Raw genomic sequence first — 20,355 nt, forward strand, 5'->3', positions numbered from 1 at the left:
AAGCTTTGAAATCATTGCAGAGAACATCATTACGAATGCTAATCACTTTTGTCATTGTTTCCGCGGCCAATCATATCAGAACATGCAGCAGACGAACAGACACCAAATAAAATCTCTTACACTACATGTAATTGAGAAATGTGCGTAGAAATTTCTTCATCTACCCTACAGATGTTGGGATTGTCTGAACATTGTAAATATTAGAACTCTGCAATATACAGAAAGACACTTTCCACAGACTGAAAACACACACAGTCAACAAAACTTCTCACTTGATTATTATTTTTTTTTTGCATTTATCTTACCCTATCGTTTTCGTAAAATCTTGTGTCGTAACGCCTGAAGTGGAATATGGTAAATGGGTATTGCTCATGGTTCTGTGCGACAATTCTACCACAGAGAGGTCACTGGAAAAATTAAATAAATAATTCAGTCTAATTTCCTGTCCTTTTTTTGAGCAACAAGTAGAAATAAAAGAGGCAGTTAAATGTTGTTTCATGCTAAGTTTAAACTCTGATGTATATCAGATTAGTCTTTCACAGTGTACTGGTGACCGTAGAAAACTGTGTGTGTGTGTCTGTGTGTTTGTATATGTGTGTGTGTCACTAGCATATATTGCAGCTCTACAATAGCATTCTGTAGCAAGGAAGCCAGTCTGCCAAGTTTGCATTCCCATGATGGGATATGACATGAAAACCCTTCCAGGCTTATTCCACCACTATACACAGGTCAAACCAAACCATCCATACATAGGAAATGGGTGAAACCTAAAACTAAGATTGGAGGGACCATAACCCTTTACTCCCAATTAACCTGTACACAGATCTAAATTAACAATTGACAATAATGGGGTTGGACCAAACTATGGCAGGGTATATGGGTTACACTCATAGGTAACATGACTGTGCAGCTGGGTTACTGCCTACTTTCTTACTGTCATGCTGTCATACCCAAGTATTTCTTGTGGATTGGTCCTTCCAGACTACACAGAACATTTTAGGTGTGGACCTAATTTGAACCTGTAAGGAATCAAGTCACCTGTATTATAGTGGTCAATCACCGATTTTTCACTTGACAGCCACATGAAAAGGTGAACCATCAGAACTGTACAGTGCTAGGGATGTTCAATATGTACGCATGGCTGACATGCCTTTTTAAAAATTATGGATGTGTGCAAAGATATGGGAACTGATTAAGTTCAAAACTGATGACAATGTTGTCTGTATAACATATTGAATCTTGCTTACTTTAAATGCGTAGAGACAAGTACTTTGAATTTGCCATGCACAGTAAAATGATTAAAAGAGAATTTGAAACATTTTGCAGAATTCTCAAACAAATACACAAATGACTTCTTTTAAGATTACATAAGCTGACAACTTTCAAAATTTTCCTCACTTTAATCTGCAGCTAATAACTTAGAATACAGTTGAACCCCTTAAAAACGGACAATCTTTACTCAATATGTATATTGTGAAATTGCATAAGCTAGTCCTAAAAACTCAAGTTTATCATATTGTAAGTGTTATTATAGGGAGTCATGGTATCTAACCATAGTATTCAAGTTGCACTACCCGATTGAATGGGTGGAATTGTTCATTACATATTTTTGCACTTGATAGCGTTAACCTTTATGGAATTTTCATCTCTCAGAGATGAGATTTGAAATAGACCCATTTGAGGGTGGCTGTTATATTGTAATTGGAAAACTGAAGGCTGTGATTAAACAAACTGATGGAAAACCCTGGCTAATATGAGCTGGAAATTTCCCATATGTATGTGTGCATGATGTGTAGCTTTACAGGAGTGACATGAAATCACCGTCCACAGTCATGGCTACGGGTGACACACAAGAATGACAACTTTGCAACATTGTTACAGAACTGCGAGACACATGTCTAAATGGAGTTTGCAAACTGATACAATGTGTATACAGTGTTTCTAAAGTGTAACCCCCTAAGTCTTCATTCAATCCATGTTCATTTTAAAACACATGGCAAAATTTTAGTGATTGACATTGCTAATTACAAATATCCTGGGGGGCCCTCTCTGTGAGTGGCTCACAGCTGATGCTGGCAATTGCAGCCCTTTTAGATATGATTAATATATTGTATGTCTAGCTACTTACAAATTTGCCAGATGCTGGTTTCACTATTGGACGATTCTATGAGACAAAGTGGGTATCCCACATGCACTTCATGAGCAAAACATTGAAACAATTGCAGCTCAAAAGGCATTATATTATGCTATACATCATCCTGACAAGTACCCGTACATTGGTAGAAATAAAAAGATTTGCATAAAAAGCTCCCTAGGCAAACTAGAAATAGTTATGTTGGCACACTGCCCATCTTGCTAACTACCTAGCACAAGTAGCTGTGGCATACTTATATGAGCTCCTTAGGCACAAATAAAATAGCCTGCTTCAAGTATCAATGCACTGTATATTACATTGATACACTCTCCACATGTGAGCATTTGTATCTTTGACTTGACCTGATAATATCAGTCTCTGCAGAAAATATGGCGAGCTGACATATACTCCTACGAGCTACTAAGAAGACAGGAAAATACAATATCTACCCTGTCATATAACATTGACGATGCATATATATATATGTATGTGTGTATAAATATTATTTGGTCCTAAAGGAATTCATACCCTGACAAGACATCAGCATTAAAACTGCTACTGTTGAATCTATTTTGGTCCCATTATGTGTTAGAAGACAATCATTCACTGATTTTAAACAGTTTCTTTAGTGAATATTGAAGGTTAAAAAACGGCTTCATTATAAACTACCTGTACGCGTTGATAGTTTGTATTTTCTTCATCTCAGGGAGAGTATTTGATACATTGCACTAGACTGACCACCCTATTTATAACACTGAAAGCTAACACACTGACAGGTTACAGTACAGTCATTCCATTCTGCAACCAAGTGGGGGTGGCAGGATTAAAATAGAAAACTTACAACAATCCCAGACAAAAGACACTGTACTCTAATCTAGAAGACTTATCTTCATCAGTACTACGTTGTTGGCAGTGACCTTGCTTACTTTTAACCCATCCATCCCTATTTTCGTGTGTATCGATCCACCTATCCTACTGAAAACCATGGGTAGGTACAACAGTTCGGCGGCGATGGGTAAAGTCTCCTTCTGTGCTGAAGCTAAGTCCACAGTGAGACTTCAATGGCAGTGGAAACCTGACTGCAAAGACTAAATGAGAATTTCTCCTCTGATAGTTTTGGGCACAGCAGTGTCCCTCTCTCCATCATCAATCTATGACGGGGTCCGGCAGATACTTTTCATACAGACACAGCGCCTGGTGAATGAATTCATACTGTTCGTTTGTTTGGATCATTCCTCCCCTGCAACAAAACGAGGTGAAAACATTAAGCTTTACTGAGTGCAGAGGTTAACACCAAATATCACATGGACTGGAAGTAGGTCGGCCTATTTATAGAAGTGAAGATGTTCCCAACTATTTCTTTTGTATAATTGTGTGTCTGCCAGTCAAACCCGTCACCTTCTCTTTCTTCACTCTGTTATTTTCTACATGAATGTGTACATAGACACCATCTCTCACACTCTCAACACATCTTTTCTCTCTCTCTCTCTCTCTCTCTCTCTCTCTCTCTCTCTCTCTCTCTCTCTCTCTCTCTGTCTTTACTATTTCATACTTATCCAATCTTATTTGACAAGCTATATCAAATATGTCATCCATACTCTCTCTGTCTCTTTCTTACCTATCCAGTCTCATTTGACAGACTATACCAAGGATGTCGACCATACTTTCTTCCTGGAGCTGCCTGACTCCAATGCTGATGGCGATGAAACATCCAGTACGACCCAGACCGGCACTGATGATACAAAACATACATTTTAACAGTTAAAAGTGATGGCCATTGCAAGGAACAAGCACTTCAGATTTGACAAACACCTCACCTTATAGCTGGGTAAACAGATCTGATTGAAGCCCTTCCATTACTATCACGTGAGTGACTTGATTAACATTATTATTTTCAAGTATGAGACATGTTGTGTTTCAATAGTTGAAAATGTTCAAATATCCCAGTCTCTCTTTTTGTAAATAGCTGTCCGCATCCATTCATAACAGAAACTGGTCAACAAAAATCAAGTTTTTTCATCAATTGAGCTGCTTTCTCCACATGACAATGTGTAAGTCCATTCCAAAAGGTAGTAGTGACACAAGCTCAATGGTCGAAATTGTTTTTACACGAATCAATTTGTAATAAACACAGTGTGTGACTAAATTTATAAACTTTCAATTTCTGTCCATTCGCAACAGTTAGCCCTTCGAGAGTCAAAGTCAATTTTTTCCACCCTTATAAAATGTAATGAAGACAATTTCTTTCAGATTTTTTCCGAAATTTGGATCAAAAACTGTAGCCAACAAAATGTATGTCCATTTGGTCCAAAATTCCCCCAAAATTACCAAAAAATTCATTAAAAATTGGTAAAACTTTACAACGACTACACAAAAATTGTGGTGGGAAAATTCACAGTACTCAAAGGGTTAATGCATTTCCTAATTTGATTATTTTATCCATCTGTTCATTGTTCTATTCAGCTCAGCTGTAAATCACCGAGAGCACTGAGAGGGCTATGTGTTTCAATATTACCTGCAGTGTACGGTAACTGGTCCGGTGGGCTCTTCATTCTCATCAAGACGACAACGCTCCACCTCTTCAACCAGCTCTAGTAACTGTTTTGCTGTGTCCGGTGTTTTGTGGTCGGGCCAGGCAGTGTACCAGAAGTGTTTCACTTGCTTGGTATCTTCTAAGTACTGCATGTCATCAACAACAACAACAAAATTAAATAAATTAGCTGGTATTTTTACAAACAGTATCAAACAGTAGCTGGTTTTTGAACCTACTTATGCCCACAAAGCTCAATGTAAAATCTATTTTAAGATGGTTAAAAGCCACCTCACATGCACGCATCACTATACATGATACGGTTGTTTTTTTAGTTGTTATGGTCAAACGCTAGGGAGAGTTTACACAGCCACAAACAGCCTAGCCAAGCCTAGTAAGACCTTTTTGCATTCAAACAAAATTTTGTTTGCTGTCCGTAGACTGGTAGATTTTCACACAAAAAGAAAAACTAAATATGATATGGTTTCAATAGCTCATGTCACTGAGAGCGCCCCCAACGACTACAATAGTAATACTTTTGTTTTACCATAGGTTTCAGGAATTACAATATTGAACACATCAATTGGATACACTCTTCCACAAACAAGTAATAATAATTAAAAGTGACATACTAAAGTGATTTTTCACACCATTCTTACCTTGAGAGTCATATTTCTAAGTATATAGCCGTCTTTTTTTATTGTGCTGTCCACGCAGACTTCAATTTCACCGTAAACATCTTGCTTATGGTGAGGCCAGTAGTGTTCACACTTCACCTGTTGGCAAACAAATATGATATAATTTGAGATATTGAGCACATAGACAGACAGACACACAGACAGACAGACAGACAGACAGACAGACAGACAGACAGACAGACATCGCTGCGACATATGCTCACGTGTGTCAACACGTGAGCAAAAAACTAACACAGTGTTAAGATATTAAAAATACCGCAATTATACGGTGTCGCTCAAATTTGATCAGAATTGGTATATACCAGTATTGGTTACCAATGATCAACAATAAATGTTGTTTCTATCTGTTCAGTGGAGGAAAATTCTACGTTGATGTTATGGCAATGATTTCTGCACAGTACAACCAGCAAAACAACAAGAAATATTTAAACCAGAAAAACAAGAATGACAAAAGTAATTAAGGTCTAACTTTAGGTACTGGAGGTCAACTTTAGCAACATGCATGGCAGAAACAAGCCCCTCTTAGTTTAGTATTAAACGGTCTTCCCCCATCTACTGTCTGTGGTTGCAGCTGGTCTGTTAATATGTAACAGTTCATAAACAATGACAGGAAATGAGTCAAGATCAGTGGAGTTTGCCTGTTTCTCACTGGCATGCATACCTCCTGCAGATTTGCAGGATTTCACTTTTTCTTACCTCATTTGCACATTTTTGACACTAATGTGTTCATTTGAACAAATTCACATCTCAACCCCTGCATCTACCTGTACACCAAATACTGAGATGGTAGCTTTGGCGGTATGGGAGCCTTTGTGTGTGACGGACATACATCCCCACATACCAACAAATATACAGACATACAGACATGCAAATCAGATGCAAATGAACTGATTCAGCTTATACCATAACCTCACATTGGTACACCAAATGTGAGCTAATAAAAATAGCTATTTTCTTTACCCTGTCTACGAAGTACATATGAAAATTAATGTATGTATGTATGTATTTACATGGTTGTGTTTCTTTATGGTTTTTCGCCTGGCAGGATAGGTTTTAGGAACATAGATTTGATGGCAAAAAAATAATTCAATTGAAGACAGTTCGCATCAAAAAGACTTGTGTCTACTATTCTTCAACCATACGCTGGAAATTTACAAAACACAAGACTTTTTCTTACCTTATTTCTCTCTTTAATCTTTGTTATCATGACGATAATCGGAGTATCTGTGAACCAGATCATCCTCCAGAAATCACTGATAGTGTGTGGCATGGCTCCTTGCGTAGCTATGAATGCCTTCTCCTCGTGATCATAGCCCTGCAGTATAGCAATGTACTGCTACGTCAGCATGCAAATATCATTGTAGAGCGCCCTCTAGAGTCAAATCGAAGAGGACTCACAAGCGGAATTTCTCTTAAATTTATATCTTGTTATACTTGTATGCAGCTAACAGAAGGAAACGTCTAGAAAATCCTACAATGATTCCAACAGTTCAGGCATTTTGAAAGTTAACAAGCATACTGCATTAACCATTTGAGTGCCATTTTTGTTGCCTTTATAAATACAGCCCCAGACAATTTTTTTTCAGATCTATGCAATTATTTTTTTCAGATTTTTTTGAAACTTTTTATCAAAAACTATTCCCAATGAAAAGTGATATTCAAGTATACAGATGTCTTCATGGGAAATATCAGTGCTAGATGCGAAAAGCGCAGCGTTATAAATAATAACACAAAATGTTTGCTATGCATGAAACTGAAGTAAACAGATATTATTACTCTGTGCTTGAAGTAATTTGTGTTGCAAAAAATATACTACCGGCACTGGTACAGAAATATTATGACATGAGCATGTAACAGGGTTCTGATATTCATATTGCATTTCACCAGTACCTGAGTTTTCAACTTACCCTGACATAGTTTGCATTGATGTACGTTGACAAGGGGTCGTCATTCACCTCTGGTAGCAGGACTCTGGAGTTGGGGTTGGGTAGGATGGTGCGGTATCGGTTTTTGGTTCCGGATCCCGGAACGTCTATACTCTCCGGATGATTCATGGGGATGTCCTGCGTACAGAGAAGAAAGAGTTGAGAGTGGAGGTGTAGCGTACAAACCTTGGGAAAAGCAAATGTGAAATACTGTGTATCTGATATCCAGCAGCCGCTTGGGTAGGAAAGGTCTCAGAACACATTGTCTATGAACATGAGACTGAGACCACAGTGCAAAATGAATTTAGTTTGGTTTATATGCATAGTTTGGTATAGGCACTATTGTAGTGAGAGCTACCTGAGCCAAACAGCTTGGCTTTTCCAACAGAATCTGTCCATTGAATAATTTGAAACAGTTTTACATTTTCCTTCATACCCTCATGCTGACCACAAATGTGAACTTCAGAAGTGAATTTTTCCGTTACGAGTAAAATATGAATGTCAGTTCTTGTTTTGCTAAAAGACAACATTGAATAATTTGAAAGAGTTTTACATTTTACTTTAAATTGGTACCCTCACATGGACGACAGATGTGAAGTGAATTTTTCCATTATGAGTAAAATACGAACAAACGTCAGTTCTTGTTTCGGTAAAGACTTCATACCCTATGTCATCCCCACTTCCCAGTTTAGAGGTCCAACTTTGCTATAGAAAACAATAGGGCTGGGCCAAACCATTGTGGTGAAAGGAATGACCCCTTTCATTCCCCCACTTTCAACCACATAGTATCACAAACAATGCTGAAGCAATGGCTATGTACCACAGATAATAGGGATGAATGGCTTTATAGAATACAAATGTAATACTGCTGAAATCACTAATGTGTTCAAAACGTAAAAACAAAGACACTGCCGCCAGCACGTCTGACCGCAACTTTTCCCGGCTGTCAGAAAGACATGTCAACCGAAAACATGAACCCGCCACATTCAAAACATCGACGCGCGAAACAGAAAAGTTTGACTGCCAAGACCAAAAACATAAAACCACGCCCACCTTCCAAACGCCGACCACCGCACACTTACGCTGTGTTTGAAGCGTGTTTGTGCACAGCTTTTCTCTTGATTTGCTTACTGGTTTACTAGACTTGGTTCAAGTTCATGATTTGTGATCGTGTGAGTTGGGTGATCGCTTGGAATGCAATGATTTGTGTTCTGTTTTCAAGTGAAACGTGTGAGTAGGATATGATTATGAACGCATTGAGTGGGGTGAACGCGATACAGGGAAGTTTCATCCGGCACTCACTGTAGCTGCACAGACTAAATAAAAACGCGTTTGATCGCTACGTAAACCTGACCTGGGCTGCCAAATTTTACACGATGAACTTTTACAGATCATTTTATTTTCGAAAATTCACCGACTTGAACCAAATCTCTGCTGGTTAATTTACCTTCGTCCTATGATACCCAAATGGCTCAAACGGAGATATAGGAGTGGAAAGGCAATCTTGCCCAAGTTGCAGGATTGTAATGAAAATCTTACTGCGTGGTGGGGATAAAGTTACTGGCAATTTTCTCGTCATGCAGAGAGGTGGCGAAAAGTTCCGTTTCAGCGATCATGGGTTACGAAATTAATGGCAACGCTTTGTATCGTGTCAAGTGTTAGATATCTCTCAAAGAAAAACAAAGCAAAAGAAAATGACGAATATGGCAATAGTGCAGAAGATGTCTCAACCAGTGCCGTCGCACGACGTGTGAGAAGCCGATGGTCAGTTTGGGAATGGACTTTTAAAAAACTGACGCCAATAGCCTATGAGAAATTCACCGATGAGAATATTGCTAACTGTGATGAATATGTGAATTTTTTTCTGAACAACACTCAAACAAAATCCAGTTCTTTGATTTCCAGTCCTTGCATATTTCACAAAGTCCTATAGTCCATGATTACGAGCCATGCTTCTAGTTGTTTCTCCCGCGGCGTGTCGATGTTCTGTTCGGGTAAATCCTGTTCATCATCTCACAAATTTTTCAATTTTCCAAAGATGAACGACAGAATGTCCGCCGGCCGCGCCAGTCGACAGGACCACGATGTCTGAACAACGTCTGAGAAAGTTGTTGATCGTGAAATTTGAGGTCAAAATTGGAGGCGTGGTTTAACAGATTTGCTCTGGCGGGTAGAACTTTTCTATTTCGCGCCACGATCTTTTGAGTTTGGCGGGTCGATGTTTTCACTTGACAAGTTGAGTGACAGCTGGGAATATCTTGCGGTAAGACGCGCTGGCGGCTGGGCATTTGTTTTGACGTTTTGAACACATCAGTGATTTCAGCAGTAATTGACGGAGTAGAAATCTATGATGGATGTTCAAATGTTGAAAGACCATACGTCTGCATGCAATGATGTATAGCCAGAAATTGCAAGCCTTTATCACTGCGCAGCAGTGATATCCCAACAAATTTTGACTTTGCTTTCTTCAGTGACAAATTAAGAAAAATCTTCTTCATTTAGCTTGATATTCATGTTTCCTATTGTTTGACTTCAGTTTTTCCTTTTATTGTTCTATTTACGTTGTAACGGAAAGGAAATGCTCCATACAAAGTAAAAAACAATTCCAGTGCTGACAATAGAGCAATTAGGAAGTACAAGGTAACAGCATTGACGTGTATTTTACTCAACTGTCAATGGTTACAGCTACCCATAGTAAGTTTCATTGTTTTAAGCAGCAATTAAAACAACACAAGTGCACACGACACCTATTAAAATATACATACTGGGACAATATGAACATTGTTATCAATATGAATTCTGTATATAAAGGTATTATTGTTTGTTAGGAAGCCCTACACATCATTGTTCCTGCCACAAATCGTAATTGCCAGTTTTTATCAGGGGTTTACAGTTTGAGAAAGTCAGACAGACAGCAAGCAACCTACCTACCTGACTGCCTACCACCCCTCCCCCCCTCTCTCTCTAACACTTGACTGTACAGTTGGATGCAAACCATATTATTAGAATAAAACAAACAATCCTACTGGCTTTACATTTAAAGTCAGTGCAGAAAACACTCGGCCCCAGTTTTTGCATTAGTGAATACATTTGCGACTCAACTTTTATAAACATCAGGTCAAAGTTTGAGACCTTTAAAACACTTGTGAAGGTTGTTCAACTTCTACACCTTTCCTGTGACCTGCAGTTTCTGAGCTAATCATCAACCAAGCTTTTAATAAAGTATGAATTATTTTAATGCGACGGTCTCTGCGATTCCCATCAACCAGCACTTTCTAAAATTTATACATAAACTTTGATTATTTCTTGGCGTGAATTACTTATTTTCAATTCAGTGAGCAATGGAAAATTGGGCCCAATAATGGATGTTATTTTAGTTGTAGTTAAAAAGGTCCAATTTGTTGGTAAGAACATTGTAAAATATTATTAATAGTAACACTATTTCCGGTTCATGCATCGACTATGTCATAAGGCAATAAATCAAGTTCATCTTGCTGATAGATGCAAAGTGGAATATTACTGTGTTTTCACTGTTAAATTTACATTTTCTAAAACGATCAAACTCTAAACTCCATGCATGTTCTCCAGCTATTCTTTTTCTATATTAATTTTATGTTAATTTTTCTTTTCTTTTACCTTTCTTTTACCTTTAAAGTGAAACTTTCCCTCTCCCTGAGGAAATTGGTATCTGCAAACTCCGTAATTGTCACAATAATGTGTTAGGGAAATTGAAGGAGTCTTTCATGATGAGAGCAACATGTGTGCCTCATAGGAACATACAAACTAAATGCACAAACAGCAATGGGAACAGATCAAATAGATAACAACCGAACAAACTAAAAGGGCCGGTAGCTACAACTTTTTGATGATTTGTTCAACTTTCCAAAGTATATTGAAACACCAAATATTCAGCTTGTCAACACAGCGTCTATGCGCGTAAAATGCACTGTTATTGTTTACATTTGAATTCTAGTCGGGACCAGAATTCACTTGTCAACGATAACAATGTAGTTTACACATGTACAGGCTGAGTTAATAAGCTGAATACTGTGTATCTCAATATGCTTTGGGGAGTAGAACAAGAAACTGTAGTTGATGTTAAAAACAAAAACAGAGCAATATAAATTCATTATAGGTTACAGCAACTGGCGCTCGGATTCAGACTGTCTCTGTTTTCACAAACTAGCCAATCATCAAAAAGAGCTGAACTGTGAATGTACCCGTGGGCTGATTTTCTCAAGGCAAATGATAAGGAATTCTTCATTGTGATTATTTCTGGAGCTGTAAAAAAAGATAAGTATCAGCAAAACTAATTACAAGATAGATATCGATTATTCACATCTCTGTGATTTTCCCCTCAATGTCCAGGAGTGTGATATTATAGATACATATACTTACCCAGAACTCTTCATGGAGAGCTCGAACATTTTTTAAAGAATTGCGTAATTGTTTTCTTGTCATTCTGTTACCAGCAGAGGACAAATATTCTTCACTTGAACTGTGTGAATAACATGATACACATATCATAGCTGTTAGCAAGGCAGTTTGGTCATTGATTCCTCCATTTGGACAGATCGGATTAATGAATCCACGTCAGTTGCCTTAACTATATCTTCAGGCCTTCAACTTATCAATAACAGCTGTTAAAGCTAAGACCACTCAGGGTTGACAGTCAACTCAAGAGTTAATTTGCAGAGAAGCTGGATTTTTCCCTCAAAGTTTGTAAGAAATCACTACAGTATTGGAGCCTGTTGCTGCACAGAAGGCAATACGAATCAACTACTGCCCTGAATTTTTGTCAGATTTTGCCTCACTTCAAACAGCTGTGATATCCGAAATCAAATGTCATACTGAAGGAAAGTGTAATACAAGTGCTTACACTAAACTGAAACACTTATTGCCCTCACTCAGACCACTTATTGCCCTAAACTGAATCACTTATTGCCCTCACTCAGACCACTTATTGCCCTAAACTGAATCACTTATTGCCCTCACTCAGACCACTTATTGCCCTAAACTGAATCACTTATTGTTATTGCCCTAAACTGAATCACTTATTGCCCTCACTCAGACCACTTATTGCCCTAAACTGAATCACTTATTGCCCTCACTCAGACCACTTATTGCCCTAAATTGAATCATTTATTGCCCTTACTCAGGTCAGATATTGCCTTAAGGAAATTACCATTGCCTTCAACTAAAATCAGATATTACCCTCAATACATACAACTGCTTCCTGCTACCTTCACATGGCATATTGACTTACCTTTCTTTGGGTGGTGAACCATAATGAGTTCCATGTGCCCCTCCTTTGCCATTCAAGTCTATCGTCAGCGAGGCGGTGGAACTTCGCCTATAAAACATCACCATCAAACATATCAACAAATTTCAAGGCGGAGCAGAAGTACAGAAGGATAGATATACGTACATACAGATAAACATATACTGATCCCATGCACTCCCTAAGCTGTGCACACATACTGGTATAGCAAGCAGGAGCTAATGAAACAATATAGACGAGTTTAAATTTAATGACACTTCCTACAGACTGACTCATGTATGTGTGTGTCTTTACCTTTCTGCTTCAGCGAAACTTTATTTTACAAATCAAGACACACCTAGGGGGTCCAGTTATTCGAAATGCCATAACAGGGCCCCCTAAGAAAACTCCATTAATTTCATAATGACGATTGGACCCAGTAATCTTCAAGTGCGCCTACCTTTCTTGTAACCCTTTGATGATTTTAATCGGTTGACTGCGAGCTACAGGGGCGTACATCTGGCCTGATTCAGGTTGAATCATACGCCCTGATTTGAACTCCGGTTTGATTGGTGGGTACAAGACATGTGTGGCTTCTCTCTCTTCTTTCTTCTGTTTTCTTCTTTTAATACAACAATAACAAATCTGGAGAGACCACAGAAGATTTATCGTACAAAGACAATACTTTGGAACCATGGTTTATGGTAGAATACGTGTCTCTGGACAGATATTTAGACTCTTGAAATTTACACCATTTTTTAGCCTAGATTGCTTTACCGTCCGCTTGCCTCCGTACCTCCGTCCCCACTACCGTCTAGTCTCGTGAGCAGTATTTCGAGCTGGAGTTGTAAAAACTGCTCATTTGAATGTCAATGGTCACCAACTGAGACCATGACGTCACCAGCGTCCCTTCCAAAGTCAATCACTGAAAATGACCCTCTCATGATTGGCCTATGACTTGGTTGGGCAGAGCTAATTAATATGACGTCAAATATGTTAATTGTGTAGACACTGCAGCTCTGCCCAACCAAGTCATAGGCCAATCATGAGAGGGTCATTTTCAGTGATTGACTTTGGAAGAGACGCTGGTGACGTCATGGTCTCAGTTGGTGACCATTGACATTCAAATGAGCAGTTTTTACAACTCCAGCTCGAAATACTGCTCACGAGACTAGACGGTAGTGGGGACGGAGGTACGGAGGCAAGCGGACGGTAAAGCAATCTAGGCTAACCATTTTTTGACTTTGGTCTATCACTTGTGGGGGTTCATTTTGAAGCTCATGGAGTGATGAACTTTTCATGGGCTTATTTTTGCTAAAACTGAAAATTTAATATTCCACATACGGTTAACACAGGGATGTGTAGCAGCCACTTTGAATTTCAAATATCAGTAAGTATTGGGCAATTTGTTTCTCTTGTACCAAATTTTAAATGGTAACCTCTAATTTTTATTCTTGATTTCCATTGGGAATGGTTCGAAGTTTCCTTGCAAAAAATTTAAATCTTTCAATTTCCAGGCACGTCCAAAACACCAAAATCTGGCACACTCACTAAACGCAATATGTCTGCAAGCGTATGTGAGTACCTTTGCATTTTCATTTTGAATGAAAATAAAAACATTTGCCTTATTGGTATCACACTGATTTCCTTAAAAAGTGTCTTCCCTCCCATTGAAAACAATGGGAAGAGATTGACAAAAAATCCAGAGATGAAAGGGATATTTCATGATATTTCAGAGTGTGTGATTTACATTTTTATGTCGAATGGAATGCTTGGCTTGGTTTTTTGTAAGCATCCACTTTGAAATGATACAAACAAATGCAAACAGATGTTTTCAGTGAAATATCACAATGGAAAACACATTTTTCTGACACCAACTCCGGAAAGCCTTTCAGCTCCGTATGGAAGATAAGAGGGTCATTCTACAAATATCTAGTACACATGTTCTATCAGGGATTGCTGAGACTGCAGGGCTACTAACAATGAATTTCAACAAATTTCAATAAAATATAGACACTGCAGCTATTGTATGAGTCAGCCAGAAAATAGAAGGAAAGTTCATCAGTGCTGCAGGGCCGAGAAATCATAATGTTTAACAATATCATGTTACTTTTTAAGATACAGCTGCGGCAGCTCCTATGGATCGAGTTGAAACCTCCAAATCTCACACTGGAGGTGATATACAATGCCAAGAGTTCTACTACTGGACAAAGAAGAGCTGCTTTCTTAGGCTTCTGTGAGAATGCAATGTGAGAATACAAATTGTGTTGGGCTTCTTACAGATTTAAGGTGGCTTTACTCTCAACCAACATATCATTTTTCAAAGCAATTTCGTATCAGCATTATTGCCAAACAAAATTATTTTCTTTACATAGTATTCTAACAGTATAATGTAAAAAATTCACAAAATTTGACACAACCAGAGCTGAATTTGTTTGAAATGCTGAGACCAAGAGAAAAAACCAGCAAGGAAATTAGGTGATTTACATAAATTTGCATAAACTTACACTTCTCTCTCACCCAGCTTACAACTGCCTGTCATGCTAAACAGTGAACCAAACCAATATTTTAATCTTGCGCTAAGCTGGTAAAAATTACTCAAATGTGAAAAGAGTATTTAAAATAGGAATACAAGTGACTGACAACTCCCTGGAGTAAATTGAAATGGAAAAAGACACACAAAGGAAAAGAAACAGGGATATTGGCGACTCTGAGTACAGAAAACACTTACCAAGGCTAGTAGTAAGACAAGCAAAGCGGCAAGTGCTCCTATAACGTAAGGAAAGTAACTAGCTTCCCAGAAAGGTACATCATCATATTTGATGGTATGTCGTTCCTGTAAGAGAATAATGACAATGTTAGAAGTAGAATGTACCTTGGGGACAGACTCTCAAAGTTTGACAATTCTTTTCTGATCTACAACTTGTGGGGGCTCATTTTAACGCTCTTGGAATAACAAAAATAGAGTTAACATAGGGATGGCAGCCATTTTGAATTTCAAATACCGGTAATATGTTTTTAGTAATATCTTTCTCTAGAACTATTATTTGCATGATGACCCCTGTTTTTTACTGTTGATTCGGTAGGAGAATGGTTGAAAATTTCATTGAGGAAAGTTTGAGCAAAAGTTTACATCTTTCACTTTCAAGGCGCATACTGCCTCAACAGAATTCCAATTTCTTTCATTCATTTTTCTCTGTGAGTGTATCAAGTATTGAACTAAACAAGAATGATGTTCGGTGAAATTTTCTTCAGCTTCAAGAGGCTCTTTGATGTTTGTGGGGTACAAAAATGTATGCTAAAACATGTTCCATGTTGCTATGTGTTGAAGTAATTCAAACATGGCATTGTTTTTTTAAGAAAATATGAAAATGAACTCCCAGGGCCAGTGGCTGTATCTTTTAATAATCTTTTCACTGTTTTTTTTTGTTAATAACAACAACATTTTTTTGTTCTACTCCATGAAGCATGTTCTAACTAAATTATATTGACAAACAAAACAAAAGCAGTGAAAGCTGGTGGCCCTTTCACGATTGGTCAAAGCTGAAAATTTGAAGAAATTAGCCAGCTATGTAGTGTACTGTTACTGTACAACTGATCTCCCAATGGCTGCAGGTATTTCTTTCACTCGCATACTTTCTTCATATTTGACATCGCATTTCATACCAGGATGACTCAAAACAGCTTCCTGGATTCTAAATTTTACTCAAAAGCTAAGAAAAGTTCTATGTAAGAAGGGAACTACGTATCCCTGGTTCGAACCTGCGTTTCCTGGTTATTCTATCGGGCAATAATAACGGCAATATTAACAAAATTTTTGTGCTTTCAAAATGACGGATAAACTTGTACTTTTTTGACTGTTGGTGATGAAACCATTATGATCTGACACTGTCGAGTCACATTTTCACTTGGAAAGTTTGGCATCAGGGAGATACCTGTATGTTTGATGATTTGAAGAAAAAGTATGGTAAACTATGAGGGGTAATAATTGAGTGTTAAAACAAATCACCATAACAATCTTTCTGGAAAACATTTGCGAGACACACTTTGACTTTGTAAAGCAGAAGCGACATCTACTGGTAGCTGTGTACCGGTACAATACATGAGGTGTTGCCATGTGTGTTTAAACTTACCTGAGGTAAGACATTCAGGACAGAAAATCCCGGAAGTTGCCTGTTCACTTTTTCTACATTTAATTGACTTTCTACATCAGCTGCTGGCACCAGATTCCCATCGACAATGCCGCCTTGAGCTTCACTAATTACATACATGTTGAAAACATTGCCCTATGGAAAGGATGACACACAGATGGCTATTTAACTTTTTCACCCCTACTTCCTTGTTATCAGGTCCAAAGTCATCATTGATCACAATGGGTTTGGACCAAACCATGGTGCTGAAAGGGTTTAAGGTTCCGAGGAAAATTAATTTCATAAACTCTTGGTAGGAACATGTTTTGTGAACACAACATTTTTGACGATCCAGTATAATAATTGATTTCTTGTGTGCTGTTGGTACATTTGGACTCATTTGGAAGTCGGCAGAGTTAAAATACTTTGACTGCTGCCATTTTTCCCATCAAAAGTTTGGTACAACATTCTACCTATTTTCATGAATTTTTCTGTATTTTTTTGATAAGTTTGGACCAAACAGATATCACGTTTCATTTGCTACAATTTTTCATCAAAATTTTTTGCAAAAAATTAGAAAAACATGATTGGGATAAATTTTATAAAGGTGACAAAAATTGACTTTGGCGCTTAAAGGGTTAATGATACCTTCTCATAACCTTTCTGCAAATTTAATTTTTTTTGCCGATAGAGTTAGAGGGAAGGAGATTGTCGGAACTGCAAGCAAAGGTCATGTGGAACCCATACCACAAATGTCGACAGTGTTTCAAAGTATGTTGATGATTAATAAAAGCTCAAACATGTTTGTCGTTCTTCTCCCAAAATCATGCAAATATGCCTAGCATCCAATTTGTCAATATAAGTCTGTATGTCTGTAATGTCCAGGGTACTGGGTGATTATTGATATTCGATCCCAACTAGAACTCATTTGCCAATTGTAACGCTGCACAGTGTAAAACAATGCATAATGTGTTGGCCAGGCTACTTCACTGATTTTGAACATCCCTCAAGAAGAAGATGAAAAATGCATGTTTTATAGAGCATCGACGATGAAAAGTTATCAAAAGTCACAAGTTATAATTCATGAGTTGGTAGAGCGCATGAAGTGACACAAGTAATTGGCTGTCAGAAAATGTATCAGCTCTGGGGGCAAAGTCAAACTTAAGAAAGCAAAGTGCTATAAAAGTGCTTTCATGAGAGGTAAACACAGTACAACACTTATATGACTGCATGGAAATAAAAAGTCGATAGAATCTATATATATTCCGTTTTTGGTGACCATTATTTAAAACTATTACAACATTGATTGGGTGTCACTTGGAAACATTTCTCTGTCACCACTTGTTGTTTAAAAACTCAAATAACCTTTTCACAACATGCATTTTACCCCAAAGTAGAATAAATCAACGCATCACCTGTCATGACACCATAGCAAACATACACACTGGCATACAATATGGCAATACAGTTACTCACATGACTGTTTTGTAAAACGACACTCTCCTCTGGGACAGATAACGTGGCAGCTAAGGCAGACTGAAGTACCTGTACCTGACTGCTGTTCAACACTCGGTTACCACTCACTTCCTGTTGGGGCAATCAGAACAAAGAGGAAAAAATTCATTACAAAAATAAAGATGAACTGTAAATGTGAATGCTGATTAGAATAATAACTTTTTGGAGACAGTGATCTTCAGAGCAAATACGCAGATAGTAATCGTATTATTATAATAATCATTATAATTATAATATTAATGATGATAATGATAATGAAAGGTGGACAAACGGTTTTGCTTTTAAGTTTAATATGCAAAACAAGGAAAAAATAACAATTATTATGTAATACAGGAATGATAAAAATGTACTGATAAATATTGACCCCGGGGCAAGAGTAGCTTCCAGATGACTGTATGGCTTCTATAAATTAATGGCTGTGATTCTCAGTGGATAGTTTACCACACTCATCCGTGTATTTCGAATCTCTTCCAAAGGATATCTCATTTCCATCATCAAAATGCAAAAATGTTTACTTGACTAAAATTTTTGACATCGTGGTGTCAGAAATAACCCCAACATGACGAATGACAGAATAGCTTCTTTGTATTTGCCAATGCCATGATTAGAGACTATTATAAATCACATGTTGATGTAGCAGACTACAAGCAACAGCAATAAACACTGGGTTGACTACCATAAAATTTGTTAGAATTTCTGTCCGCAGAAATGATGTGGCACGCACAATATTACACTCCACTAATGTGTGATCGCTATAAAGTGCTACAGTGATGGTCCTAGACCCTAGACCACCAGACTTGCGGACGTTTTAAATGCGTAATAGCCACACGAGAGTGAAAAAAATCTACCAAAAGGTGGCAGATTTTCAGACATTTCATAACCAGCACTGTGTGCAACACCAATGAATCAGCAACAAAAACCACTATGTTTATTCTGTTGTAACAGCTTTTTTCAACCCTTTCAAGCTGACATTCCTACAGGTTTGTCCACACTCAAGGGTTCAATAACCTCAACGCCTCAGGTGCTGCAACTATGAGATAACATCCCTGCTTTAAAACACACATCACCCTCCCGGCCTCTCCGTATTTCCCCATCTCTTAGATATTACACTTTATTGAACACTAATAAACTACCTCTGAATTAAAATAATCCCCATTGACATTGGAAATGAAGATTATATATCACACACAATGAACGCTGAAAAGATAAGCTTCCTTGCAGCTACAAGAGCCAGGGAAAAGATACTGAACAAAGAAATATATTCCAACCTACTCAAGAGTAGCCACATCATAAACAAATTGTTTACTTATTATATCATTTATTATAATATTTGTCTATTTTATTGACCCATCTCTCTTTCTTATGAATGTATAAATTAATCTGTTAAAATATTTATATTGCAAATGTATCATCATATTGAACTTTTTTATTGGTGAATGAATTGTCCTGTTGCACTTATAAATCATTTGTTGTTCATTGGCCTCCACGGCAGTATAATAGACACAGGAAGTGAGACAGGACACAATCTATTAGACGTTGCTGAAAGAGCAATTATGGGTTTTTGTTATGAAAAGGAAGTTAATGTAATATCTTACATAACTGGTAATTCATACTTTTCCATGTCAATCATTGCCATGAAAATGTAGGCACAAGGCCTGTCTGCCGTATGTTCCTGGTACGGTCAGCCTAGTTATTTGCACAGGTTTGCATAGTAATTGCAAAACTTAGCTATCATCTAACACAGCATAAATCAAATACATTTTCAGCTTCAGTGGTATTTTGTCATACAGGGTACAATTTACCCTTTGTAAATCACAACCAGCAGCCAATTCTGACATAATCACGGTTCAAATTTTTCAACAGACACAATTATGCACAATGCCATGACTAGAGTGCTGTAATTTTTCCCACCAAAGTTTTTTGTAGTGCAACATTTTCCAATTTTTATAAATTTTTCTGTAATCTTAAGATAATTTTGGACCAATTTGACAACACTTTTCATTGGCAATAGTTTTTTATCAAAATTTTGGAATAAGTAAAAAAATTGTCTTGATCAGGAAAAAAATTGTTTGGGTTAAATTTATGAACGCGACAAAAACCGACTTTGGAATTCAAAGGATAAGGATAAAAATGTAAAGTACAGTACCGGCACATGTACAGTAC

General features: G+C 37.6%; 1 protein-coding gene across 1 annotated transcript in view; it reads right to left on the minus strand.

Moving 5' to 3' along the window:
- Positions 1-292: 292 nt before the first annotated feature.
- Positions 293-20,355, minus strand: part of LOC139132694 (tyrosine-protein phosphatase non-receptor type 7-like) — a 47,646-nt gene continuing 27,583 nt past the window's right edge. The window contains exons 3-14 of the mRNA XM_070698964.1: positions 18,154-18,264; positions 16,681-16,833; positions 15,279-15,383; positions 13,008-13,192; positions 12,554-12,640; positions 11,686-11,785; positions 7,270-7,425; positions 6,540-6,677; positions 5,324-5,440; positions 4,650-4,813; positions 3,753-3,866; positions 293-3,374 (exon numbers count right to left, since the gene is read on the minus strand). Coding sequence (XP_070555065.1) covers positions 3,281-3,374; positions 3,753-3,866; positions 4,650-4,813; positions 5,324-5,440; positions 6,540-6,677; positions 7,270-7,425; positions 11,686-11,785; positions 12,554-12,640; positions 13,008-13,192; positions 15,279-15,383; positions 16,681-16,833; positions 18,154-18,264 — 1,524 coding nt within the window. The 3' untranslated portion in view covers positions 293-3,280. The remainder of the gene's footprint in view (positions 3,375-3,752; positions 3,867-4,649; positions 4,814-5,323; positions 5,441-6,539; positions 6,678-7,269; positions 7,426-11,685; positions 11,786-12,553; positions 12,641-13,007; positions 13,193-15,278; positions 15,384-16,680; positions 16,834-18,153; positions 18,265-20,355) is intronic.

This window comes from Ptychodera flava, chromosome 1, assembly GCF_041260155.1.
Source record: "Ptychodera flava strain L36383 chromosome 1, AS_Pfla_20210202, whole genome shotgun sequence".
NCBI classification, from domain to species: Eukaryota; Metazoa; Hemichordata; class Enteropneusta; family Ptychoderidae; genus Ptychodera; species Ptychodera flava.